Source organism: Oryctolagus cuniculus, chromosome 13 (assembly GCF_964237555.1).
Source record: "Oryctolagus cuniculus chromosome 13, mOryCun1.1, whole genome shotgun sequence".
In the NCBI taxonomy this organism is placed as follows: Eukaryota; Metazoa; Chordata; class Mammalia; order Lagomorpha; family Leporidae; genus Oryctolagus; species Oryctolagus cuniculus.
In genome coordinates, this window is record NC_091444.1 from 107,647,343 (window position 1) to 107,673,210 (window position 25,868).

The following is a 25,868-nucleotide window of genomic DNA, read 5'->3' on the forward strand; positions in this document are numbered from 1 at the left end:
TCCATTACTTTAAAGACCGTATGTTTTGCTTATTCCTCTATGCTGACTCATTTTGCCAATAGGAAATCAGAGGAAAATGGCTTGTGTTTGCCTGTGGAGAGGCATCACCTCCTGTCTTTCTAAGGGGGTGACAGGTGAGGGGTTTTGAGAAGGGTGGTTTGAGACATCTGAAAGTCTGCTTAGGTTTGTCACCAGCGCTGAGTGTGGTCTTGTAAAAAAAGGATACTTTGCCGGCGCCGCGGCTCAATAGGCTAATCCTCCGCCTTGCGGCGCCGGCACACCAGGTTCTAGTTCCGGTCGGGGCTTCGGATCCTGTCCCGGTTGCCCCTCTTCCAGGCCAGCTCTCTGCTGTGGCCAGGGAGTGCAGTGGAGGATGGCCCAGGTGCTTGGGCCCTGCACCCCATGGGAGACCAGGAGAAGCACCTGGCTCCTGCCATCGGATCAGCGCGGTGCGCCGGCCACAGCGGCCATTGGAGGGTGAACCAACTGCAAAGGAAGACCTTTCTCTCTGTCTCTCTCTCTCTCTCACTGTCCACTCTGCCTGTCAAAAAAAAAAAAAAAAAAAAGGATACTTTGTCTTTCTAGGGCAACAGAGAAGTACAGTTGCATTAAAGTCTCCGACTACTCGTGGAAACAGGATGCTTTTTCTTCCTGTTAAGTCCTGTCTTCAAGAGAATCCTTGAGGAGTGGCGGCAGTGGGATTTCCAGCGCCCCCTGTCTGTGTCCGAGATGGGGGGGCGTTCCTTGTTATTCGGGAGGTGACCAGGTGGCCACAGGTGGATATTAGGTCATGCACCTGTGTGCAGAGTGATCGAGGAGTGGCGGTGACTGAGCGTGTTAGAGTCCAAGCAGGGGAAAGCCCCATTGGAAGTATCTGTCCTGACCCCTACCCTGCTGTGTCACCTTGCTTCCCCCAGAGGGCAGCAGCGGGTGAGGAGGGAGCCTTGGCCAGGCTCATCCCTGGGGAGTACATCCCAGGTGTGGTCTGTGCTGCCCTCCCTCCCCGCCATGGGAGGAGGGGGAGTTATCAGCTTTGTTGAAGGCTCTGGGGGCACGTTTTAGGCATCTTGAAAAATCAAGCGAAGCGACTGCGAGGAGATGGTGGAGGTGTTCGCTGTGGGAGTGGGGGTGGGAGACGAGGATCCTGCCGGCTGGCGTGCCGGCCAGCTTCCTGCCCTCGTGAGCTGTGCTGCAGGCTGCACCTGCGTCTGCTCTGCTGTGGGGTCTGCTCTGTGTGCATTTTCGTAGACGTGTTTACTGGCCCTGGCGTCCAGTGCTCCCCTCCCGTAGCTCTTTAGCGGGGTGGGGGTGGGGGGTGTCTTCTACAGTGAGAGGCCGTGGAGAACACCAGGCAAAGATGAATTCTGCAAATAGCCTTTTTGGGAGGTAGTCTTGCAGGATGCTTTGGTCTTGACTTGGGTCCTAGCCTGTCGGTTCTGAGAAGCGGAGAACCCTGAGCTGGGGGATGTTTCCCATTACCGTCATCTGCCTGGGTTTAGCAGGCTGATTGCTGTGTAAATATTTGCACATTCATTGCAGTATTTGTTTCTCCTCTGTAAGCAATCTGTATGGCATGCTGCAAAAATACTGGGCTGGGAATTTGGAGATGAAACTTTTAAGATATATTTGAAAAGCAGAGTTAGAGAGAGAGCTTCCATCCACTGGTTCACGCCCCCACCCCCACCCCCAGATGACAGTAATGCTCATGGCCGCATCCGTCCGAAGCCAGGCGTTTCTTTCAGGTCTCCCATGCGGGTGCTGGGGCCCAAGCACTTGGCCATCTTCCACTGCTTTCCCAGGTGCAGTAGCAGGGAGCTGGATCGGAAGTGGAGCAGCCGGGACTCAAAGGGACTCTGATGTGGGAAGCCCCGGTCACAAGCCTGGGGCACAACACCAGCCCCTGCTCTGTAGCTCTGAGCGCAGACCTGCTCTGAGACGGTGAGCCACGATTTGAGAGGCAGTGAGTGAGTGAGCTGATGATTCAGCAGACGGGGGATGGTCCCAGGACACAGCTCGGATATGCTCACAGGGACAGCACGGTGATGTGCAGGTGCACACAGACACGCGTGATTTATCACACGGAGACTCTGTGGGGCTTTGTGGCTGCCACTCTCCCTGTAGGGCTGCCCCTGCACCTGGCAGAAGGTCACTGCCCTCACTTGAGAGGCACGGGTGGCCGCGTGCCTGTTACACTCAGCGCTGAGTTTACTAAACAGGGCATGGGGTGCTCTCGCACGTGTGCCCTCTGAGGATGCACGAGAGAGATTTCTTAGTGGCAGGAGAAACAGCACAACTCTTCTTACCTGAATGTGCCTGGAGAGGGAATCCCTGGTCCTCAGGGCGGCTGTGGTCCTCACGTACCTGCCACAGACCTTTCTCCCACAGTGAGAGACCTCATGGGATGTGTCTTGAAGGTGCCATTGGCTTCATCTTTTTTTTTTTTTTTTGAGTTTAATTTTCTATTCCTGATTTCTGGATTAGTATTAAAACATGTTCCTGTGATAGGCAGATTTATAGCTGTGTGGTTCAGCGTAGAGGGAACCAACACTTTTCAGTCTGCAGGCTCCTTAATTCATTTAATTTCCAGATCCAGTTCGTTTCCTCTTGGGAAAAAATGGATTTGTGTTTCAGGGAGGAAGAGTTGTGGTTGTAGGCAGGATGCCTTTATAACTTGAAGCACTTCTTTTTATTTGATTATTTTTTTTAATTTGAGAGACAGTGAGCTTGCATCTGCTGGTTCACTCCTTAAATACCCGCACAGCCAGGGCTGGGTCAGGCTGACGCCCAGAACCCAGAACCCCATCCAGGTCTCCCAGGTGGGTGTCAGGGACCTAAGCACTTGAGTCCCCCAGGGTGCACATCAGCAGGAAACTGGAGCCGGACGCAGACCCAGGCACTCTGATCCAGGATGTGGGCATCTTAACTGGGGGCCAAGTGCTCCTGCCTCCTGCCTCTGACTGCTTGCTATTAAACCATGCTGGGTTTGATTTGATATGCCGCCGTGTCTGTGCGCGTGAGGTGGAAGCGCACGTCTTGGTCTGATTTGGGTATCAGGTTTGTACAGGCCTTTTGAAATGAGCAGAGAACTCTTTGAGGTCTTAATCGACTTTAATTTTGGAAGACAATTCAGCAGTGAAGCCATCTGAGCTTGGAGGTTTCTTTGTGGGAAAATTTGAAAATGACGAATGTGTGTTTGAAAACGGGGCGGGGTGGGCATTTGGCTTTGTGGTGAAGACCCCCGTGTCCCCAGGGGAGTGGGCATCGTTCCCAGCACGCAAGGGGGAGCAAGAAGTCAAAGCGGCACTGCTGTGGACATAGAATTATTCATTTAAGTGCATAGTTGAAAGCCGTAAAGTATTTATGCTTTGGAAGCCTCGGCAACGTGAATTTTTCATGGACTTTGTTGCAGTTCGATATGTTTTCCAGGCTCGGAAGCTGTCACTTTCAGCAGTCCTGGGGTGCGGGTTTGTGGGTCCAGGAGGGCACGCCTCCTGCACGGTGAGCTGCAGGGACCGCCGAGCCAGGTGTGGGAAGTGACTGTGGTGTGTCCGTCCTTGTTGCGGGTGGGAGACGGTCCGTGAGTGCTCCAGCGCCTGTCTCGGGACAGGACCCCGAGAGGGCTGTGCTGTGAGACGTGCGTGGGAGTCCTCAGGACCTGCTCTGCGGTTCTCTGGACCCCCTGTGGCAGCCCCTGGCTTTGGCCGGGGCGGGTGTCCGCTGGGGCTCTCAGCAGGCTCTCCTTGGCGTTTCCTCTCCCTGGGGGCGGGTCTCAGGCTGTGGAGAGGCACAGTGCACCCCCGTAGGGGATGGGGATGCCGGCTGGGGACCTCCTGGCCCCTCTGCAGACTGCTTGTAACTTCCTGAGTGTCGTCTTCACGTGGTGGGAAATTTGGGGACACTTCTTGAGCTGGTTCAGTGCTGCGAATGGTTCCCATGCCGTCCGCTTACACTTGGCATCTGAGTGCCTCAGAATCTCACCGTGGTCGTTGTTCTGGCATTCTGTCTGTCACACACAGCATTTTAAGTGTTTATACAGGGCCGGTGCTGTGGCGTAGTGGATAAAGCTGCTGCCTTCAGTGCCAGCATCTCATATGGGCGCTGGTTCAAGTCTTGGCTACTCCACTTCTGATCCAGCTCTCTGCTGTGGCCTGAGAAAGCAGTAGAAGATGGCCCAAGTCCTTGGGCCCCTGCACCCACATGGGAGACCCAGAAGAAGCTCCTGGCTTCTGATAGGTGCAGCTCTGGCTGTTGCGGCCATCTGGGGAGTGAACCAGAAGATGGATGGAAGACCTTTCTCTCTGCCTTTCCTCTCTCTGTGTAACTCTGACTTTCAGATACATGAATAAGTAAATCTTAAAAAAAAAAAGTGTTTATATACATTGGGATAGTTTGGAAAGTGTGTGTGTATGTTTTAAATATTTCTTTATTTGAAACACAGAGGTCTTCCATCCACTAGTTCATTTCCCAAATGGATGCAAAAGCCAGGACTTGACCAAGTCAAAGCCAGGAGTCAGGAGCTTCTTCCTGGTTTCTCATGTGGATGCAGGGGCCCAAGCACTTGGGCCATCTTGGCTGCTTTCCCAGACCATTAGCAGGGAGCTGGATTGGAAGTGGAGCAGCTGGGACTGGAACCGGCGCTCATGGGATGCCGGCATGTCAGGCGGCTACTTAAGCGGCTGCACTGCTGCACTGGCCCCGTTAGGGGTGATGTGTTGATAGTAGTTTCTTGATAAGAAGAGGAGACAAGTGCCGAGCACACCGCTGGGTGGGGTGCAGGCCTGAGTGTGACGTTTGTGATTGATAGCAGCACGATGCATGCTTGCTTTAGACCAACAGTTGGTGGTGTAAGAGCACGTGGGGCCGGCGCCGCGGCTCACTAGGCTAATCTTCCACCTGCGGCGCCGGCACACCGGGTTCTAGTCCCGGTCGGGGCGCCGGATTCTGTCCCGTTTGCCCCTCTTCCAGGCCAGCTCTCTGCTGTGGCCCAGGAGTGCAGTGGAGGATGGCCCAAGTGCTTGGGCCCTGCACCCCATGGGAGACCAGGAGAAGCATCTGGCTCCTGCCTTTGGATCAGCGCGGTGCGCCGGCCGCGGCAGCCATTGGAGGGTGAACCAACAGCAAAGGAAGACCTTTCTCTTTGTCTCTCTCACTGTCCACTCTGCCTGTCAAAAAAAGAAAAAAAGCACGTGGGGTGCATCAGGTGGGGGTGCTTCCCCGTCCTCACTGCCCGTCTGTGGGACACATTTCCAGGTGGGAGCAAGGCTGCTGCTTTTCCCTGCAGTGGTGCTGTGAGAATTCCACATCTGGGGCAGCCGCCTGCGGGTGTGACTTTTCCAACCCAAGAACATGTTTAGAAATGGCACCAATTCAGTGCAGGCATCTTTAGACTTTTATTTGCCGTTGAAAGTGTGGATTTCCTAAGCTGATTGGTGTGTATTTGAAGCAGTGTCTATTTGTGTTAAATATTTGAGAGCTCAAATTAAAAAAAAATTAGTTCAGGCCGGCGCCGCAGCTCACTAGGCTAATCCTCCGCCTTGCGGCGCCAGCACACCGGGTTCTAGTCCCGGTCGGGGCGCCGGATTCTGTCCTGGTTGCCCCTCTTCCAGGCCAGCTCTCTGCTGTGGCCAGGGAGTGCAGTGGAGGATGGCCCAAGTCCTTGGGCCCTGCACCCCATGGGAGACCAGGAGAAGCACTTGGCTCCTGGCTTCGGATCAGCGCGGTGCGCCGGCCGCAGTGCACTGGCCGTGGCGGCCATTGGAGGGTGACTGAAGTGTGTGAGTGCATGTGTGAGCGTGCACATGTGAGTTTGCATGTGCACACACGTGTGTGCCTGTGACTGAAGTGTGAGTGCACTGTGAGCATGCACATGTGAGTTTGCATGTGCACACATGTGTGTGCATGTGACTGAAGTGTGTGAGTGCATGTGTTAGCATGCACATGTGTGCACATGTGAGTTTGCATGTGTGCGCGCGTGGAGTCACAGCACAGGGAAGCTACTTGGGTTCTCGAGTCGGGAGTGTCCGTTGCAGGCATAGTGAGTTTTGTTCTGGCATGCAGTGTGGGAGTTGGGAGAGGACGGACTGGGGGCAGAAAGATCTTAGACACTTCAGAGTGCCCGAGTCACCCTGTGTGCACAGTTGGGTCATTCTTTAACACAGGAAAGACGGCCCCCTCGTTGCTATGTTCAGATCTGCTTCAGCGAGGCGGGTTTCGACCCCTGTGCAGGGAGCCAGGCAGACGTTTGTTGGGCTTCCGGGTGGGAGGGGCCTGGGCAGGCTTGCCCTGGCTGCACGGGGTGGGGGGCGTGACACAGAGCCCTCAGTCAGAGGCCGCAGCTGACCTCGTGTGAGGGGGTGGGGGTGGGGCCAGCTGCTCCTCAGATGTGGTTCCCGCTCACCACTTTGATCTGCTCACCGGGCTCCTGTGGGCACCTGAGCTGGGGGAGCCTGTGCCTCCCGCGCCCCAGGGGACTGAGCAGCCCACCGTGCCGTCTGCCGTCGGTGGGCTCACGGCGCCCCTTGGACCTGGTGCTGCTCCTTTGCTGTGACCGGCAGTTTGCTGAACTTGCCGGCTGACTGCTGGCATAGCAGAGGCTGGAGCTGATTCCTGGTACGCAGAGAGGCCGGGAAGCTGCCGGCAGCGGGGGGCTCCCGGTGCACCCTGCGGCTGTTCCTGGGTGTGCATGAGCTCGGTGTAGGGAAGAGGTGGCTGAGGAAGCTCAGTTGGGGCAGAAATGCGTGAGGTGCCTGCAGGAACCTCCCTCAGGTCCAGTCCAGACACTGCCGAGGCTGAGAGCGCGGGCTTGCCTTGGGGGCCCGCAGGGTCCTCACCTGAGTCGGGAGACGCTGTCCCCGGGGACATGTCAGCAGTGCTCCAGAACGTGTCTGTTGGCAGAGTGACTGCTTCAGTTCCAGCCCCTGCGCATGGCCATGCGGGCCCCACGCCGGCCACACCTGAGCATCACCTGGTTGGCGCTCCGGGTGCTCTGACCCAGCCAGGGTGGAGACGGGTCACCCCTCGCGGGAGAGATTGACACTGGGTGTTCCCGCCCCACGCGGGGCGGACTTCATGTGTGTGACGCTTAGTCATGCAGTTGAGGAAGGCGGGGACTTTTTTTTTTTTTTTAATTTGAAAACCCTGGCTCATAAAACAACTCAAACTGAGCAGTGACTAAGTGCCGCGAGCGGTTTGAGGTGCTCCCCAGGTCTGGAACAGCCCCATGGGGTAGGGCTGCGTGTTCCTCCACTCCTCAGATGAGGAAACTGAGGCAGGAGGCACTGAGTCATCACTCTGTACCCTGGCAGGAGCCCTGTGGCGCATGCGTGTGTGTGTGCACCCTGTGGTTCTGTGTGCTGTGGTCAGCGCCAGATTTCTTGTGCTTTATTGGGATTAGGAACAAGGAAGCCTGTTACATACAGTTTCCTTTTTTTCTACTCGCAAGCTTAGGTTATTAGCAGATCCGGGATTTCTTTTACTAGCTAATTGGCGATGTCTGAGCTCAAAAAGCTAACAACTAGGGGCGCTGCAGGGACGTGACCATGCTGGCGGCGGCATCGATCGTGTGGGCAGAAGCCTGGGCAGGCTTTCAGAACGGGCACTGTCAGAGGGGGCCTGCTGCACACAAGGAGGACCTTGGAGGTCACCTTGCAATGTCCAGCTGCATCGATTTTTTTAAAAACTGTAAAAATAGCACTGTGTAGAATAATATTTAAACGATGCAGCAACCTCTGATTTCCTGTTTATTTTCTCGTGAATACTTAACATGTACTGCATTTTCTTAAAAAAAAAAAAAATCCTTGTTATTTTCATTTGTTTGAAAGACAGAGTGGCAGCTAGAGATACGGAGGGCTTGAGGGCTTCCATCCACTGGCTCAGTCCCCAGTGGCCCGCAACAGCCAGGGCTGGACCAGGCTGAAGCGGGGAGCGGGGAGCTCCATCTGGGTCTCCCTTGTGGGTGGTAGGGGCCCAGGCACTTGGGCAGCATAACCCAGAGTGTGCATTGTGGGGAAGCTGGATCAGAAGCGGAGGTGGGGCTTGAACCCAGGCGCTGTGATGTGTTCTGAGTGGCGGCTTCACCTGGTCAGGTTCTGATTGGAGTGTCCCCACCCTGGATGGGACGTCTCCCTTAAGGACGCCTTTCTCCCTGCGGTGTGAAGTTCCAGCCCCTTCGGCAGAGGAAGAGGAGGCTGTTGGCCTGTGTGGCGCCCTCTGCTGGCAGCCTTGGGTTTTGCCAGCAGTGACAGAAGTGGCTCTGTGACGTTCCGGGAGCCATGGTTTTGAGATTGAGGCCGTCTGTGGCTTTGGAGAATGTGCTGGAAGGCTTGAGGGGCAGGAGTGCAGCGTGCGGGAGTCTCAGGTGCCGGTGCCGAGTGTGGGGCAGCCCTGTGAGTTCAGGCCACATGGCCAGGCTGTGTTTCAGTCCGCACAGTGGGATGGCTCCATGGCTGCTTCCTGTGACGGTCATGGGCAAAGACCCGGGCAGCAGCATTGAGCCGGAGACTCCAGCCGGGCTTCTGTGTCGGCGTCTTTGGTGGACGTTGTGGGGTGGGATTTGGTGGCGGCGGGGGTGGGGGTGCACGTATTTCCACGGAGAGCCTCTTGCTGGTTTCTTCATCATTTAATAGACGGTCCCTGGCAGGCCTTGGGACGCCCCGCACACATCTTTTTCATGGAAGTTGGAGCAGCACTGAAGTTTGGTGCTGGGCTCCCGTCTCCTGCTGCTGTCTGAATCCAGTCCTTAGCTGTCCGCCTGCTTCTCCAGCCGTACCCTGATGGTGCAAGCCCGAAAGGTGACAGCACCGGGAGATGCCCGTGCGGTGGGCAGCACGCAGGTGCCATGGCCGCACTGCCAGTCACCGGGTCACCACGCTCACCCTGGCAGGTGTCCACTGTCCCCGGGGGGCGCTCAGGTCTCCCCAGTGTCCTTGTCCGTGTTCCTGCCCTGTTTGCCTCTTGTTTTTCTTCTCTTCTCGTGGTCTATTTTACACCTGGTTTTCCCACAGTTGTTTGACTCTGCCAAGACCGGATGGAGGCACAGGAAAAAATAATAACTTGATTTGAGCCTTAGGATTCTGCTATTTTTAGAGTGCGACCTCCCCAAGTACTGTCTGTCCTTCATGGAGCGTGAGGTGGTGTGAAAAGCTCGCGTGGATGTGGTGATGTTCCCGAGGCACACTTTCACAAGGGTGTCTGAACAGTTGGTGCCCATTTAGGATGAAGCGGCCACCGTTCCCTTTCTGGTCTGTTGGGGCGCAGGTTTCTGTTTAAGTGCCCTCCTCATTAGCCTGAACCATGTTGGTTTTAGTTCCTTGGTTTTTTTTTTTTTTTTTTTTTTTTTTTTTTTTTTTTTTTTTTTTTTTTTTTTTTTTTTTTTTATGGTGAAAAAACATATATTTAGAATTAGCCAGCTGGACTCCGTTCAGATGATCCCAATTTTGTTGGCAACGTCCAGAGCATCATAGTCCGGAGCCAGCCGCACATACGCCTTCTTCTCTCCGTCAGGTCTGATCAGGGTGTTGACTTTGGCCACATCAATGTCATATGTCATAGAGTTTCTTCACAGCTTGTTTGATCTGGTGCTTGTTGGCCTTGACATCCACAATGAACACCAGTGTGTTGTTGTCTTCTATCTTCTTCATGGCCGACTCCGTGGTCAGGGGGAACTTGATGATGGCATAGTGGTCAAGCTTGTTTCTCCTGGGGGCGCTCTTCCGAGGGTATTTGGGCTGCCGTCGGAGGCGTAGCGTCTTGGGCCGCCGGAAGGTGGGGGACGTGCGGATCTTCTTCTTCTTGTGGCTGTGGACGCCTTTCAGCACTGCCTTCTTGGCCTTCAAGGCCTTCGCTTTGGCTTCGACTTTAGGAGGGGCAGGAGCTTCCTTCTTCGCCTTCGGCGCCATCTTGGTGAAAAGCGGTTTTAGTTCCTTGTAAACCTGTGGCTTTGAATTATGTGAGCGGGACGATCATTGAAGGCAGTGATTTTGTTCACGGTGTGGTGGGCTTCTCCTTTCTAAATGTCTTGGGAATGTCTCAGTGATCTTTGGGGAATCAACCCGCATGGTAGCGTGGCCATAGGTTTTGTTCTAGGCGAGTTCAAAAGAAATCTGGACGTGGCTACTAATTATTTCCAGGGCAGATTGTTTTGTGAGTCAGAAAACACAAGAATGCCAGTGTCAGCATTGCCGGCTGCCTCTGTTTACTGCTTGCTCCCTCGAGCCGGGGCTGAAGTGCTGGTGCCGGCCCTGTTCTCCGGGGCGTCCGAGCGGCGGCTGCAGGAGTGTGCGGTGACCAAGCCCTGCCGGCATCGCCTGGGAGCCGGTTCCCTTTTCCACATGTGTGGCTGTTGTCTGATGTTAGATGCGTCACACTTGGAGCATTCGTTACTCGGCTGTGATAACTGAAGCTTGGATGTCTTGCACTTAGAGTTGAAATTCCTCACCCAGATCTCAGGTTGGCTTGACATGGAAACACCTTGTGGTGGGGGGAGCAGACGGGGGCCTGGATTGAGGCTCACGCAGCCAGAGTATCCACGGCGCCCAGATACAGGACGTGGAGCTTGGTGGGTGCTGACGCGGCGTCACAAGCGCAGAGCTCCCCATCCGACCTCCCGGTGGGTCCCAGTGGCAGTGCACAGCCGATGCCCTGTAACGTGACCCCGCCAGCAAAAGGAATCTTGTGTTTAGACTTGGGTCCCGCCCCCGAGATGGGTCACCATGTAGACGCACGTATTCCAAAAGGAACAGCCCCTGAGATCCAGAAGCCGGGATGCCGAGTGTCGCCGCCCTGGCTGTGGCAGGGCGCCAAGCAGGTCGGGCTGCAGAGGCGGGCGGGGCTCGTGCTGCCCTCCAGGCGCACGTGCGTGGCCTCACTTGCCCGGCGAGTTCTGTGTTGCTTGGCGGGGCTCGTGGAGCTGCTCTGAGTCTAGGGTAAACAGGAAGAGCTGCAGTGGCCCACCACGGTGGAGCCGGCAAACAGGAGGTTCCCCAGAAAGGGTGGGGCTGCACACAGATACGATTACACATCCCTACACTATACGAATACAGATACCTACACGGATACGATTACACATCCCTACACGGATACTATTACATATACAATACACGGATACGAATATACATCCCTACACGGATACCATTACATATACAATGCACAGATACGAATATACATCCCTACACGGATACCATTACATATACAATGCACAGATACGAATATACATCCCTACACGGATACCATTACATATACAATGCACAGATACGAATATACATCCCTACACGGATACCATTACATATACAATGCACAGATACGAATATACATCCCTACACGGATACCATTACATATACAATGCACAGATACGAATATACATCCCTACACGGATACCATTACATATACAATGCACAGATACGAATATACATCCCTACACGGATACCATTACATATACAATACACAGATACGAATACATATACATGCATAAAGAAGTGGGGAGCAGAGGAGGTTACAGCCCCAGGGTAATCAAACACGCCCCCCTCCCTTTTTTTTTTTTTGAATTTAAAGATTTGTTTTATTTATTTGAAATGCAGAGTTAGAGAGATCTGCCATCTGTTGGTTCACTCCCCAGATGGCCTCAATGGCCAGGGCTGGGCCAGGCTGCAGCCAGGGACCTGGAGCTCCGTCCTGTCTCCCACACAGGTGCAGGGGCCCAAACACTTGGATCATTCTCCACTGCTCTCCAGGCGCTTTAGCAGGGAGCTGGATCAGAAGCCGAGCAGCCAGGACTCGGCCCTGTGCCCATATGGGATTCGGGCACTGTAGGTGGTGCTTTACCGGCTACGCCACAGCACCGGCCCCCGAACAACCCTCTCCTAGTGTGGTCTGGGGGCCTCCAAATGCTTTTTTCTCTTCAGACTTCAGTTCTGAGCCTGCGGCTGCCATGCCTCTGACGGCTGTCACGCCTCTGACGGCTGTCACTGGGTTGGGGTTGAGCACACGGGGTTCCTGTAGCCTCAGGACGGGCTCCCCTCCACGTCCCTGCTGCTCTGGGCCATGTGGTGATGAACAGGTGCCTCTGCCCGGTCCCTTGGGCACCCCCTGGCACGGCTCTCCCAGGCGTCCGGGGCTGCTGCAGGTGCCCAGTCCTGCAGAGCTGGAGAGGTGAGCTCGGGAGGCACAGAGCGTGTGTGGGGAGGCTCTAGGTGGGTGCGTGCCTGCGTTAGAGCTGCTCGCAAGGCCACACTTTATGCCGGTACCCGAGGTTCTCTCGTTTCTGCTTAGAGACGAAAGCCGCCCGAGTGTGTTCAGTCTTGGTGATAAAGCGTCATGAGAGCGAGACAGGAACCTTGGAGATAATCCAGCCCCTGATTTTCTCTCCCAAGGCAGCGGTGCCACGGGGAGGAAGGGGTTGTGCAGGGTCAGCAGCCTCTCGCAGCTCGGTCATCTGTTGCCTGGTCTGGAGGGGAGGGCTGGGTGTGCACCCCTGACCTACCCTTGTCGCCCGGCCGGCGGCTTCCTGCTGAGCCTGTCCTGGCCTCACCTCCACCTGGCCCTGCTCCTCCTCCTGCGATCCTCTATGGGGACATGTTTCATTGTTGCAGCGAGTCTGTTTCGCACTTTAATTACTAGCTGTGGAATTCTGTTTTGCCAGAGTCTGCACGCAGCTAATTTGTTGCTCTGCTTCTGTGCAGGATTTTTATCAGACTTTGCAGCATCCTGTGCGAGCCCGGCCTGGCACACTCCTGGTGTGCGCAGTGTGCTGGTTTTGAGCTTCCATGGTTTCCCTTAGTCTGGGCGTCTTCTGACTGATACTATCTATCGTAACCTCGCTCAGATTTTTGAAAAATTTATTTCTTTGAAGGGCAGAGTTACAAAGAGAGAGAGAGAGAGAGGTCTTCTACCTGCTGGCTCACTCCCCAAATGGCTGCAGCTGATAGAGTTGGGCCACATTGAAGCCAGGAGCTTCTTCCAGGTCTCCCGTGTGGGTGCAGGGACCCAAGGACTTGGGCCATCTTCCACTACTTTCCCAGGCCATAGCAGGGACCTGGATCAGAAGCGGAGCAGCCGGGACACAAACTGGAGCCCATATGGGATGCCGGCACTGCAGACGGCGGCTTTACCCATTGTCCCACAACGCCGGCCCCTATCATCTCTTAAAAGCAGTTCCTTGAAGGTGCAGGTGATTGAAATTCAGGTATGAGGATAGAGAGCTGGCCGTGCATTTGAGGGTTAGGAAACTACATGGACTAACATACGGCTCTCCTGTGTGTCTTTCCTGCCCTCAGAGTTTTCCTCACTTTAGATGGACGCTGTTGGGGCCTTTCAGGGAAAATTTTACTGGCCACAGATATTTTGAAACATCCGTCATCACCGAGTGTCCTGGGGTGGGAGCTGTGTTTGGAGAGAGTCCCCGTGGTTTGTTTCGCTGGACTGGGGATTCTGGCAGGGTGATTGGCCTGGTCCAGCACCTGCTGAGACTCCGCATTCGGCGACGTCCTCGGGCAGTCGTCACAGAACACGCTGATAGAGACCCACAGGTGGCGGTGTCTCAGTGGGGCAGTCCTGGCGCCGGTGAGCGGCACATAACCCGTGTGTTTGCAGAGCGCATGCACAGGGCTGCCTGTGAACTGGTCACGGTGATGACTGTGCCACGTGCTCCCGGTGCCGCAGAGTTTGGGCAGAAGACCGTGACCAGGAATGGACATGGGGGCAGGGGACGGGGCGGCTGCTCAGGAGCTGCAGACGGTCCCTTGTCTGGTTCTGCTGCTCTGCCCGTCTTTCCCGAGAGCTGCTGTGTGCTCCTGGCCTGAGGAGGTGTCCTCCATCACGAGAGGTGGGCGGGTCTTCAGAAGATAGCATCGCAGGTCCCTCCCTCTGCTGGGCAGGGACGGGAGCCCCACCTTCAGCCCCAGCTGTCTCCGGGACACCCGGCACGGCTCCTGCTGCACCTGCTGGGTGGCTGTAGCCAGGTCACAGTCTGGGGATGTGGTGCTGTGGAACCCTCACCAGGATGCCGGCGTGTGCCGGGTGCGAGTGTTGGGACCACAGGCTGCAGCTGGACGCTTGTCTGCCTAGGCTTCCCAAGGAGAGAGCTGAGGTGGGTGCCAGGACCCCGTCGGATTCCTTTTTTTTTTTTTTTTTTAAATTATTTTTTATTTTCCCCGTCCGTCTGTCCTTCCTGGGCTGGCTCAGTCGAGGACTCTGCTTTAGGCTGGGCGCGTTGGTATCAGCAGGTGTAAGGAATTGATTCTGCTTTCTCAGTGATGGGAGAGGGCTTTCTTAATAAAAAGGGAAGATGGGTTTGAATTAGAAAACATGAGGAGGGAGATAAGGAGGGGGGCTTGGGGTGAAGTTTCCGTTTGTTTTGGGGTTGGGAGCTACTTAGGATTCGTGGTATTGCAGTGAGGTTTTCACTGTGGGTCAGGAAGGCTCCTTTGGGTCTCAGTCAGCCGCTGGGCTGGTGCCAGCCAGCTTTAGGGACCTGCTGGGGTGGCTGTGGGGAGTGATTTGTTTGATGGATATGCGAGAGATGTTGAACCGCTGAGCCAGCTCTCAGGCGCATCCTACAGTGCAGTAGGAATTGTCCCTGCGTGGGGGCCCTGGGACCCTGTTAGGTGTTCCTGTTAACAGTTTACTTTTATCTATTGAGGGGGAGGGGAAGAGGGCCCATCTGCTGGTTCACTCCCCAGATGCCTGCCTGCAACAGCCAGGGCTGGGCCAGGCCAAACCTGGGAGCCCAGAACTCCATCCTGGTCTCCATCCGGGTGGCAGGGGCCCAGCTGTTTGAGCCATCACCTGCTGCCTCCCAGAGTGTGTGTTACCAGGAAGCTGGATTGGAAGTGGAGGAGCCAGGACTTGAACCAGGCACTTGGATGTGCCACACAGCCTGCCCCCTATTGTATATATATATATTTTTAAATATTTATTTATTTATTTGAAGGAGCTACAGAGAGAGGGGGCAGAGAGCGAGCTTCTGTCTACTGGTTCACTGCCCAAGTGGCTACAGTGGTCAGGGCTGGGCCAGGCTGAAACCAGGAGCCTCTTCCAAGTCTCCCATGTGGGTGGCAGTGGCCCAAGCATGAGAGCCATCTTGCAGTACTTTTCCAAGGCATTAGCAGGGAGCTGCATCGGAACGGAGCAGCTGGGACAGGAACTGTTGCTCACATGGGATGCCGGGGTGGCAGGTGGCGACTTTACCTGTTGTGCTGCAGCTCTGGCCCTGTGAATATTTCTGGTCTCTCTTCTTAGGTCTTTAATGGGTAACTTGTGGGGAAGCCTTTCTTATCTTATAGAACTTGGTCAAGTTTACTGCCTGGTGGGCGGTACAGTTGTCATCATTGTCCCCCCCATTCTAAGTCTGAAACAAGAGTTTTTTCCCTTGGTCATTGCCTTAATTCCTCCCCTGCATGCGCTTCACAAACCTGTTGACCCCCCTGGAAGAGGCAGAACCTGGCGCTGATTTCCAGGTCAGAGTCAAACCCGAGCTTAGCCCTCCTTGGTTTGCTTGTCGCCTTTTGTTCCAGGGCCCTCTGTCTGCTCATCTGTGCAATGGAGCTGCACGCGCCAGGAGGCTTGGGGCTGTCACCCACCGTGGTGATGACTTCCGAGCAGGCACAGCCTCAGCGGCCTCCTTGCTGGTGCCAATGGGTGCAGAGCTTGTGGCTTTGGGGCAGGACGTCCTGTGGGTGCTGAGTCGCTGGCACATGAGCGTGGCGATGTCTCATGGCCACCACCTCGCCGGTGTCCGCCTTCGCTGAGTAGCTCGCCGGGTGAAGTGCTTCCCGCCCCCCACTGGGAGTGGAACCAGGAGCTTCCTGCACTGGGATGGGAGCAGGTTCATCCAGGTGTGCTCTCACCTGTGCAGCAGACAAAGGTGTTCCCCCTGCGGCCTGCGTTCCTTTCGCGGAGTGGGCAGTGGAGCTGAGCAGCCGCGGCGTGGGCAGGGGGCGGGGAGGGGGTCCCACGTTGTGGCCTGGTGTTTCTCTTGGCCCTGGGAGAGCGGGAGCCTGTGTGTGTTCATTGTTCTCTCTGGGGCACATTCCTTCCATTGGCCCCACACAGATAGTATTTTAGTTTTTCCCCGAGTGCACATTATTTCGACAACGCAGGCTTTGTTCTTCGTTCTGAGCTAAAGGAGAGCTGGAGGTGGTCTGTGCCTCTGGCATCGTGTCCAGGGGCAGGGGTGGGGTCTCGGTGGCCTGTGCCACACAGCGGTGGGTGTGGGGATAGGTGGGATCAGCTGACTATGGTGGTCACTGGGCTGTGGGGATGAAGGCGTTGGAGGAGTGTGGACAGCAGACAGAAGCGTGCGGCCTCCTTGGTTCAGACCCACATAGGGAGCGTGGAGTGCAGGACGGCCAGGCAGCCTGGAGGGGACGGGGTGGGGAGCCGTAGGGGTGGACTCAGCGAGGGGTGGGCATCTGACCTGTGGGAGATGGCTCCTGTGACATGACTGTGACACCCAAGGGACGTTTTGTGGACATTGGCTTATTGCCACACGCAGGGCAGGGCTGGGAGTGTGGAGGTGACAAGGTCATCGCGAGGATAGGAAGAAGGGTGGGCAAGAAGACGTGTGCTCCCGAGCTCTCCAAGGGGATTGCAGTGAAAGGTGGTGTGCACGTGTGTCCCGGGAAGCCGGAGAGCACACAGGGGCTGCCCGTCCCTCACGGGGCGGTTTCTGTCTTGTCTCCTGTTCTGTTTGAACTACTGAGCACGTGGCGTCCACAGCCTCCGGTGGACACCGTTTGAGCTGCTGTGGGGTGGTTTCCTCGATTGGGTGTTCTCAGCTCTCGTTTTTTAAAGGTTTGTTTATTTGAAAGTCAAAGTTACAGGTGGAGAGAGAGAGAGAGAGAGAGAGAATGAGAAATCTTCCATCCGGTGGTTCATTGTCCAGAAACCCACAGTGGTCAGGGCCAAGACCCAGCTTCATCCGGGTCTCCTGTGGGTGGCAGGGACACAAGCACTGTACCATCTTCCGCTTTTTTTCCCAAGCCATTAGCAGGGAGCTGGGTTGGGATCGAACCTGTGCCCATATGGGATGCTGGTATCACAAGCTGCACCTCAATGCCGGCTTCCTGTTCGGTACCGTTATTTGTTAAAACCTCTGATCTGGGGCCGGCGTTGTGGCCTAGTGGGTAAAGCTGCTGCCTGCAGTTCCGGCATCCCTTATGGGCCCGAGTGTTTGAGTCCCGGCTGCTCCACTTCCGATCCAGCTCTCTGCTATGACCTGGGAAAGCAGTGGAGGATGGTCCAAGGCCTTGGGCCCCTGCACCCACGTGGAGACCCGGAGGAAGCTCCTGGCTCCTGGCTTCGGATCAGCCGAGCTCCCGCTGTTGCGGCCAATTGGGGAGTGAACCAGTGGATGGAAGAGCTCTCTGCCTCTCCTCTGTGTAACTCTGACTTTCAAATAAATAAATAAATCTTAAAAAGCCTCTGACCTGACACATGTACGGTGGCCGTTGTCTTTGTTGACAGAGAACTGGGTCTCAGACTCAGTTTACCCCTGGACAGACTCCGTGGGAACCTGGGTGGGGCCAAGTCAAATTCTCAGGATTGACGCTGGGCTGGCGGCACGCCGAGAACCACAGCTGTGGCTCACGGGCGAGATCAGAGCCGGCGACAGAATGTTCGATGTGGGTGCTTCTGCAAACCTGTATTTTTTTTTTTTTTTTAGCAGTCCCAAGGTTTCCATTAAAACAAGTGTTTTATGGCTCTGGGAAGCAGCTGGGAGGAGGGGGTGGCAGAGAGAGGACAGAAGCGTGGGTGCTGCTGGCCTGGCCGTGTCCCTCTGGGTCAGGCTGGGAATCAGGTGGGCAGCCCTGGTCGGGGTCCTGGCTGACGGTGAGGGTTGATTGCGACCACTGGTCAGCAGCATAGGCTGGCTCTGGGCTTTGTCGTGTGTAAACCCTCCACCCACCTCGGACAGCACGCACAGACGGGCTTTCCAGGGCGGTAGGACCTCACCCAGTGTGGCAGGCGGCTGCTGTCTCACTGCCACTTTGCCCCAGCATCAGGGCTGTTCCCGCAGTGGGGCAGGCGCCGAGGACCGCCTGTGGTGGGCCTGGTTGGTCAGGGAGGCTGCCGAGCAGCTGTGGGAGTGGGGTGGCCCTGTGAGAGGTGAGGGGTGGTGGCCGGAGTGTTGCTTCCTGGAGCTGGGACTTGGTGTTTGGTGCCTTTCTGATGGACGGGATCGGTGAAGCCGAGTGCTCCCAGGGGAGGTGGCAGTGGAAGAGGAGCCGGAGAGAATATGGATTGCACGAGTGTGTGTGTGTATGTGTGATTATGTGAATTGCCTGAGTGTATGTGTGTGTGTGTGTGTGTGTGGATTGCATGAGTGTGTACATGTTTGAGTGTGTATGTGCACGTGTGAGTATGTGTGATGCAAGAGACTCCTGTTCGAGATGAACCCTTCTTTCGCAGGGGTCCAGCTGTCGCTCACGGGGAGACACACATGTTCATGGGTTTCTCCTTGAGTCTGTGGTTGAGGTTGACTCAGAATCAACTATGTTCCCTTTTTCAAATGTCGTAGAAACACACTATTCACATAGGTTTTGGACGTTTGTTTCTTTAATAAAAGGTTTATTGATTTGGAAGACAGCGACATGGAACATGAGCGAGAGCTTCCATCCACTGATCATTCCCCCAGATCCCCACAGCAGCTGGGGCTGGGCAGCCAGGAGCTCCATCCAGGTCTCCCGCCTGGGCGGCAGGAAGGCGTGTGCTTGGGCCATCAGCTGCCTCCCAGGGTGTGCATTAGCAGGAAGCTGGATGGGAAGTGTGGAGTAGCTGGGACTCAAACCCAGGCACTTGCATATTGGATGTGGGCGTCTCAAGAGGGAGCTTAACCCACTGTGCCACAACTTCTGTCCCTGTTAGGGCGTTTTAAAATGCACTGGTATGTGTGTGTAACTTTGCCTTTATAAAAAGAGGCTTATACCACACGGCCTGTTCTGAGTCTATTTGTCGCGTCTCGTGTGCGTCTCTTCACCCCTGGTGCTGAGGAGCACCTGGGGTCCCCCAGATGTGCTGCCTGCATTCTGCAGAGGGGCTCAATGGGAGGTTTTCAGGCACGCTGCTGGCTTGCTGCAGGTTGCGTGGCGGGAATTGGTTACCATGAGTGTCCTGGGGAGCCTGGGCTTCCTGAGGGAGGTTGCATTGCTGTTGTCTGCAATCCCTGTCTGGATTTTGCATCAGCGTCTGAGTGGAGGGGTGGAGACTCGGCCACAGACCGGAGCTGCCTGGGTTTGGCAGGGCTGCCGCGGGGGTGGGTTCCTGCTGAGGACCAGCGGGCTGTGCCCCAGTAATCGTGGTGCTGACCTGCCGTGTCCGATGTGTCTGTTCTTCTGCAGGACCCGAGCTACTGGATACAGGTGCACCGCCTGGAGCATGGAGACGGAGGGATCCTAGACCTGGACGACGTGCTCTGTGATGTGGTGGACGACAAGGACAGGGTGAGCGCTCCTCCTGGGAGACAGCTCCCCGGCTCCTTCTTCCCGCGACTGGGGAGGGGTGGGGCGTGGGGTCCTCCCCTCTCTGTTTTAGTCACATGGTTAAAGATCCTCAGCTGCGTGAGTTTTGTTTTATAGTATCAAGAATCCTGGCTACCCTAAAGCCAGGGCCTGGTGTGTTGTTTGGACTTGATGCTGAGTTTTGCAGTTGTGAACCTGCAGCTTCTCACATGCGCCCACCGCAAGCTGCCTCTTCCCTGCCATTTCCCGCTGTGCTTCAACCAGACAGCGGCTTTGCTGACGACTCAAGACCCTCACTGCTTCCTGAGCTTCCGTGAGGGGGGAGTTGGGGGTCTGGGTTGTGCTCCCAGCAGCTGCCGGTGCCTCGCAGCGGGGGAGTGAGGGGAGCAGACCGCGTGCATCAGGCCCCTCCCTGCCCATGCGCTTGGCTCTCGCAAAGCCGCCCTGTCCACCACTGCTTCCACCCAGGACCGGCATCTCCAGGCTGTAGCGTGCTGCCCACTGCACTTCACGGTGTCCTGGATGGGGAAGGACTGTCCATGTCCACACTGTGAGCGTCTGTGGCGGGATGTTTGGCCGTGCATGTGGAAGTTGGTGGACTCTCCCCTGTGAGAACTTCCAGGGCTGGTTGAGCTCGGCTCACAATGAAACTGCACTGCGGCTCCTGGCCACGGGCGCGGCCGCGTCACGGGATGCCGAGGACCCTGCCGGGCACAGCAGCTTCGGCACACAGCTTCCCCATCAGTGGCCGGGCTGGGAGATGGGGAGCGCCTCGCGCGCTGGTCAGTGCCCCGGCCCTCGCGCCTGCTCTGAGCCCCCGAGCACAGCTGTGGAGTCTTTTCCCACTGCCGCGGTTCTCACGACCGGCGCCGTGCCTGCCTCAGAGTTGGCGGCATCTTAGCTGTTTCCCTGCAGCCTTGAGGTATACCAGGTGTCCCGCAGCCTCCAGCGTCCTGGCTCCTCTGGCAGCTGCCGGGGGCCAGGAACACACGGTCAGAGGAGTGTGAGTCGGTGCTGTTTGCTCTGTAGGGGCCGGGCGTCTCTGTGACGCTCTTCTGCCGTGCACGTGTGGTTCAGCTGCAGGCTTACGCGATTGCTGGCTGCTCTCCCAGCTCTGCGGTTAGGATGCCGGGGCTCACGTGTCCACCTGTCCCTGTTTTTCCCTTCTCTCGTTCTCCTCGCTCGGAGTGGAGCCGGCACTGGTGAGCAGGAGGAAGGAGGTGCCCCCTGGATGCCCAGGGCTCGCCCCTGCTGCGGCCGAAGTGTTTCATCCTCCCGTGTCTGTCGGAGACGGACAGTGAAGACGCGTGAACTGTTGCTGTCTCGTTGCCTCCTTAGCTTAGGTGTGGGCCCTCTCGGTGGGCGTCCGGCAGCCTCCTGTGCCGGAGGGTGCTGGGTGGTGAGGGGGTCACAGCCCCGTCCCCTGTCCCCGTGCTCCTGCGAGGGCTGAGCTGGGGGGACCTCCCCCTGGCCCAGCATTGCCCACAGTCACGACCGCAGGGTGAGGGACTGCGGCCCTGCTGTCCCTCCTTCCTCCCTGGGTGCCCGGGGCACATGCCCACAGTCACGACCGCAGGGTGAGGGACTGCGGCCCTGCTGTCCCTCCTTCCTCCCTGGGTGCCCGGGGCACATAGGCGCCTTCCACAGAGCTTGCGCTGCAGTGGGTGGAGTCCTGAGATGTGTGTGTTCAGCAAAGTGTGTTTGGAAATGCGTGTGGCCTTATTTTGTGGCCCAGCAGGGGCCCGTTGGGTGGCTGTCCCCTGTGCACGTGGCAGTCCCACGTGCTCTGGCGCTGTTGAGGTCGAGGCGGGCGGTGGCTGGTTACGTCTTAGGGGTGATTTTCGGCAGCTGAGAGTCCTGCAGTCGTCTGTGAATGCAGCTGTGAGATCCCAGGAGAAACCAAGGAGCAGGCACACCATGCCCCTGGAGTCAGCCTCCCGCTAGAACTGTAGGATTTCAAAGAAGCACTTAGCGTTTGCATTCTCGAGGAAACTACATTTTATGGAGTCTTTGCGTTTCCTGTGCAAGTTGAGGAGTCTAGGAAACAGTTTGAGACCTTGGCCCGTGAGATGCCGTCTTAGAGCGCTTTTACGTCATGCTGATGGAGATGAGCTTCCGGAGAGAAACGTGCGGGCCCACGCAGCGGACCGCGGCCTGAAACAGCTTTTCCGTCGGTGTCTCGCCCACAGGTTCAAGACTTGGATGTGATTAATTATATTTTCTGAATTAGCTTCTAAGATCTTGGGCTCCATTTTCAGCTGTGGGAAGGAAAGGAGTGAGTGAGCCAGCGCCCGGTCCCCAGGTGCGTCCAGGTGCGTCCTCACGCAGGGGGTCTCTGGCTCCGAGACCCCATTCTCATCGCCCTGGAGCGTTTTCAGCTATTTTTGGCAGCCCGTGCCCGTAAGCATTTAGACACCTGTTCAGCTTTTAGGTTAAGAAGAATTCACAGCATTCCTAAATGCTGCAAATCTGCACACAGCTGAAATGCAGACGCTTCTGGTCCCAGGCACTTCGGCGTGAGTCCTCAGCCTGCCCTGAATTTACCTGTTCTTGCCCTCTGGGCCCAGCACACGGCTCTGGGGTCCAGGTTCAGAATTAGTTCAGATCGGTGCTGGTGTTAGGTTTGGTTTTCTGACACATAGAATGTTAGGTCTACTTGTACCACAGGAATGTTGTTTATTGAAAGGCAGAGTTAAAGAGGGGAAGAGAGAGAGGGAGATCTTCCATCTGCCGGCTCACTCCCCAGATGTCCACAGCAGCCGCGGCTGCACCAGGCTGGAGCCAGGAGCTCCATCCGGGTCTCCCACGTGGGTGGCAGGGGCCCATCACCTGCAGCCTCCCAGTGGGTGTGTGAGGAGGAAGCTGCATTGGAGACGGAGCCGGGACTTGATCCAGGCTCCCTGACATGGGATGCAGGGATCCCAGTGAGATGACAGCCATGGTGCCAGGCCCCGCCCCCACGTCCTGGTCATTGGTGCTGGCTCCACGTCACTGCATTCCAAGGTGCACAAAGCATCGCTGTGTCTGGTATTTTCCGCACCTGAGTCTTGGTTTTCTCAAGGGACGTTGTGCTGAATTAGAAACAAATGGGGAGCCGGCGCCGCGGCTCACTAGGCTAATCCTCCACCTTGCAGCGCCGGCACACCGGGTTCTAGTCCCGGTCGGGGCGCCGGCTTCTTTCCTGGTTGCCCCTCTTCCAGTCCAGCTCTCTGCTGTGGCCCGGGAGTGCAGTGGAGGATGGCCCAAGTGTTTGGGTCCTGCACCCCATGGGAGACCAGGAGAAGCACCTGGCTCCTGGCTTCGGATCAGCGCGGTGCACCGGCCGCGGCGGCCATTGGAGGGTGAACCAACGGCAAAGGAAGACCTTTCTCTCTGTCTCTCTCTCTCTCACTATCCACTCTGCCTGTCCAAAAAAAAAAAAAAAAAAAAGAAAAGAAAAACACAAACACATGGGGCAGGCAGTGTTGTGCTGTGTTGTGAATTTCTTAATGCTGGGAGTGGGGGAGCTGGGTGCTCTGGACTTCATGTTCATTGATTGTTTTAAAAAGAGAACTTCTTGTTGAGGTTTTGGTTTGTGTGCAGTATGATACACTTTAATTTTTTTTAATTTATTTTTTATTTTTATTTGACAGGTAGAGTTATAGAGACAGAAAGGTCTTCCTTCCTTTGGTTCACTCCCCTAATGGCCTGTATGGCTGGCGCTGCGCTGATCTGAAGCCAGGAGCCAGGTGCTTCCTCCCAGTCTCCCATGTGGGTGCAGGGACCCCAGCACTTGGGCCATCCTCCGCTGCCCTCCCGGGCCACAGCAGAGAGCTGGAGTGGAAGAGGAGCAACCGGGACTAGTACTTGGCACCCTAACCGGGACTAGAACCTGGTGTGCCAGCGCCAAAGGTGGAGGATTAGCCAAGTGAGCCACGGCGCCAGCGTGCGCTTTTAATTTTAAGGGCTTTTTCCCCTGTTTAAAGATTTGCTTTATGTATTTGAATAGCAGATTTAGATTTTCCATCTGCTGGTACACTCCTCAAATGGCCACAACTGCTAGGACTGGGCCATGCCGGAGCCAGGAGCTTCCTCCAGGTTTCCCACACTGGTGCAGGGGCCCAAGAACTTGGGTCATCTGCTGCTGCTTTCCCAGGCCACAGCAGAGAGCTGGATGGGAAGTGGAGCAGCCGGGCCTCAACGGTGCCCATATTGGATGCCAGCGCTGTAGACAGAGGCTTTACCCGCTGCACCACATCACCGGACACGGGGTGTTCTTACTGAGACACGATGCCTTCCTGAAGAGGTGCGTTTGGTGGGGTGATTTCCAAAGACACCCACTTTTCCTTCAGCACTGAAATCCACAGGATCTCACAGCGCCTCGATTTTGAAAACGGAAAAAAGTCGTAGGAAAAAGAATGCTTACAAACCCCTTTTGTGTGGCTGTCAAAGACAATAATTTGTCAATGTTAGATTTTGTGTCTTCTCCAAGAGCTTGCAAGCTATAGAAGCAAAATCAATGGGCCAGTATTGTGGCCTGGTGGGTTAAGCCACCACCTGTGACACCAGCATCCCATACGAGAGCCTGTTTGAGTCCCAGCTGCTCCACTTCTGACCCAGCTCCCAGTTAATGCACCTGGGAAAGCAGCGGAAGATGCCCAAGTGCTTGGGCCCCTGCACCCATGTGGATACCCAGGTGTAGTCCAGGCTCTTTGCTCTGGCCTGGCCCAGCTTCATCCACTGTGGTCATTTTGGGGGTGAACCAGCAGATGAGATGGAAGGTTTCTCGGTCTCTCCCATTCTCTCTGTAACTGTGCCTTTGAAGTAAAAAGCAAAAACAGACATAGGAGTGCCGGAGGGCCACTAAGTACATACCGATTCTGGGTTGCACTTTGGGTTGCAGAACGGGCTCCTGAGGGCTGGGTGTCATTTCTGTGGGATGGGGCCCTGGGACAGATGCAGGAATCCTGAGTACTCCATGTGCACACCCTTAGTCTGTCTTGGTACCCATGGCTCACACTGGGGTAGCAGGGCTCAGCTGGGTTTCCGTAGGCCCAGTGGGTCACCCTGTCACTGAGGGTGCTCTCGGGGCCCAGTGGTCTGAGAGCCTGGGTCTTCCCCTTCGTCTTCATCTTCTGTGCAGTGGGTGCAGTGTACACCGGCCGTACCGTAGTGCCCAACCTCTCTGCCTCTGGGAAAGCCTCATTTGAGTTTTCAGCGTTTATCTATCTGAAAGGCCGATAGGGAGGGAGGGAGGGAGAGACAAAGAGCTAGAGAGAGATCTTCTGTCCTGTGGATTACTCTCCAGATGGCTGCAGAGGCCAGGGCTGGGCCAGGCCGAAGTCAGGGGCTGGAAACTCCATCCTGGTCTCCCATGCGGGTGCAGGGCCCCAAGCAGCTGGGCCATCTCCTACGGCTTTTCCAGGCGCAGTAACAGGGAGCTGGATGGGAAGTGAAGCAGCCAGGACCCAAAGTAGAGCTCCCCTGTGGTACGCAGGCCTTGTGAGCTGTGGCTTCACCTGCTGCACCGAGTGCCCGCCCCCCGGAAGGCTCATTTCAAATAAGCGGAATTTTCGGAAGCCGCACCTCTGTGTCCCAGAGCCATCCTTCTGAAATCTGCTTTCTGTCCTCAAAACTGAAAGCCGACACAGATTTATGTGTGAACACGGGAGTTCTGACGAATATTTGAGGTCGAGATTAAGTGGAATAAGTGGGTTAAAACATGGTGTCAGTACTGAGCCTTGCCAAGTCTCCTCCTACTCCCTTCTCAAATAAAAGTTGGGAGGAGAGACTGCTTAGGTCGGATATTCACATAATATTAATTGAAAACACAGCTTGTGGGAGCGTTTCCTGGGAGAGAGAGAGAGAGAGGTTAGCATTTTTATTGAATCCAGCCAGGGTGCGGAGCTCCTAGAACGTGCCAGGCTTTGCGGTCCCTGCTACCGTGCGACATGGAGCGGAAGTGGACATGCTCCCTGCTTCTTGGGCCTGAAGTGTCGTTTGCTGTGAGGATAAGAATTAAACTGTTAGAGAAATTAAATGCATAATCACTGACAGTCCCAGCTCTGCAGAGAAGCACCCTGGGAGAGGAGTAACCTGACACCACGACCAAGCTCAGCTGCTCACAGGGCTGGAAGAAGGATACAATCAAAGATTTATTTTATTTATTTGAAAGGTAGAGTTACAGAGAGAGAGAGCAGGAGAAATCTTCTATCCGCTGGAACTGCCAGGGCTGGGTCAGACCAAATCCAGGAGCCCGGGGTCTCCTGCCGCTACTTTCCCAGGCGCGTTAGGGAGCTGGACCGGAAGTGGAACGGCCGGGACAGTGGAACAGTGGGAGTCTGGTACAGACTTGTTACAAGGCTACAGCCACGTACAGATGTGGCGTGATTGTGTTCCACGGGTGCAGTGTCACGGGTGCTGGGAGACGCTCGATGG

The 25,868-nt window shown here is 55.9% G+C and overlaps 1 protein-coding gene and 1 pseudogene across 24 annotated transcripts in view; one reads left to right on the forward strand and one right to left on the reverse strand.

Moving 5' to 3' along the window:
* The window catches only part of PARD3 (par-3 family cell polarity regulator), a 507,188-nt gene that overhangs the window by 54,886 nt on the left and 426,434 nt on the right, over positions 1 to 25,868 (forward strand). For 23 of the 24 annotated variants that reach the window (XM_070056191.1, XM_070056180.1, XM_070056187.1 and 20 more), the window contains exon 2: positions 19,332 to 19,433. In XM_070056191.1, the coding sequence (XP_069912292.1) occupies positions 19,332 to 19,433 (102 nt within the window). Of the gene's footprint in view, positions 1 to 13,936; positions 14,081 to 19,331; positions 19,434 to 25,868 lie in introns of those variants that run through there. The other variant, XM_070056176.1, reaches the window with a different exon arrangement.
* Positions 9,351 to 9,914, reverse strand: LOC138845050 (large ribosomal subunit protein uL23-like; annotated as a pseudogene).